General features: G+C 45.1%; 1 protein-coding gene across 1 annotated transcript; it reads right to left on the bottom strand.

Annotated features, from left to right (window-relative positions):
- Positions 1 to 57: 57 nt before the first annotated feature.
- Positions 58 to 736, bottom strand: LOC131214737 (uncharacterized; the record flags this gene model as incomplete). Its single annotated transcript, XM_058209068.1, has 1 exon — positions 58 to 736. A coding segment is annotated over exon 1 (679 nt), but the record flags the coding sequence as incomplete, so codon positions are not given.
- Positions 737 to 1,295: the final 559 nt, after the last annotated feature.

Here is a 1,295-nt window from a genome sequence, read left to right as displayed (position 1 = left end):
GCTGGCGGCAGATAATGTGGCGAAGCTTCTGGCGTATTATTCTATCGTTGGCCTTGCTGCGAATTAGCTCATCTAGATCGGCTAGCTGGATCAGCAGCAGATCGTACTGAACGCAGATGTTGACGATCAGCGAGCAGAAGATGTTTTGCGATGCAGCCAATCCGGGCGGAGTCCAAAGGATGCAGCTCACCTGGTAGAGAAAATTTATCTCGTACCCTGTATCAGTATTCGGATCGAAGTACGGCAAGTACACGCCGAACGGTAGCATTTTTTGGCCACTGTACATCAGCACAACCAGTGGAAAGATGATGGCGGCTAGACCACCGAACCAAAACATTAACGAATAGACTAGCACTACCTTTCGAAATACCTCCGTATACCAACTGAGGACACTGGTATCTCGTTGGCGTCCGCCGACTGAATAAGTGGCACGAGCCATTTGCAAAAGCTTCGGGATCTTATGCCGATTGGCAAGACCAACCAAAATGCGCATGCAGCCAATGAAAGCGAAACAGATGGTTGACATGACGAAAACTTTACCGAAAAAATCGTTTTGGAATAGCACTAGCAAGTCGTAGAAGGACACGAACAGAAAGAAGAGCGACATCGAGATTATGGTCACTGTTAGCCCACTGACAGAGTGGTTGGGGCTGTACACATCCAGTCCCAGTAGACGCAAAACAAGATGTTGCCAGAAAAGGATGCGGTCGTAGGTCTTGACTGGATTTTTCGCCATTGTCCTTCTGAGCAATATGGAATTGTTCCAGGCTATAATGGTTTTATTGCGATGACACAAATATCACGTTTGCTCCGATGACACGTTACTAGGCGACTAACCTTGCGGAAGTTTGCTTGCAGTGTTTTACCCAAACATCAAACAGAACGGACCCTTTGATCGGTAATTAGTCGGTCATTATGGTAAAGGAAAGAATTACAAACCACTTACTAAAAGATGGACTTTAAATATTAAATGTGGAAGTATCGGCTGCCGGACACTCAAGGTTGTCGGAATGTCTGCATGGCCCAGGAGTACTTGATGAGAAGCCGTTTGCCAAAGCTCCCATTCTTTAGCTGTAAGTGATTTTATCTACGAATTTATTTTCGCAGAAAAATCCGAAATAGTCTAAATTACTCTAAAAAGCCGCGAACAGCAGAATCGTTCTCGGTGTTCTTGGAGAATCGAAGGCTAAGGTCAGGCAGAGCGCTTTAGCTCAACGGAAGTTAACGAATATCAAGTGGCTTAATGTATTTTTGGGCCTTATTTTTGGGCAAACTCATTCAACTCAATTTGTTCA

This window comes from Anopheles bellator, unplaced genomic scaffold (assembly GCF_943735745.2).
Source record: "Anopheles bellator unplaced genomic scaffold, idAnoBellAS_SP24_06.2 scaffold02194_ctg1, whole genome shotgun sequence".
In the NCBI taxonomy this organism is placed as follows: domain Eukaryota; kingdom Metazoa; phylum Arthropoda; class Insecta; order Diptera; family Culicidae; genus Anopheles; species Anopheles bellator.
The sequence above is the reverse complement of the archived record's forward strand: the minus strand, read 5'-3'. Positions and strand labels throughout refer to the sequence as shown.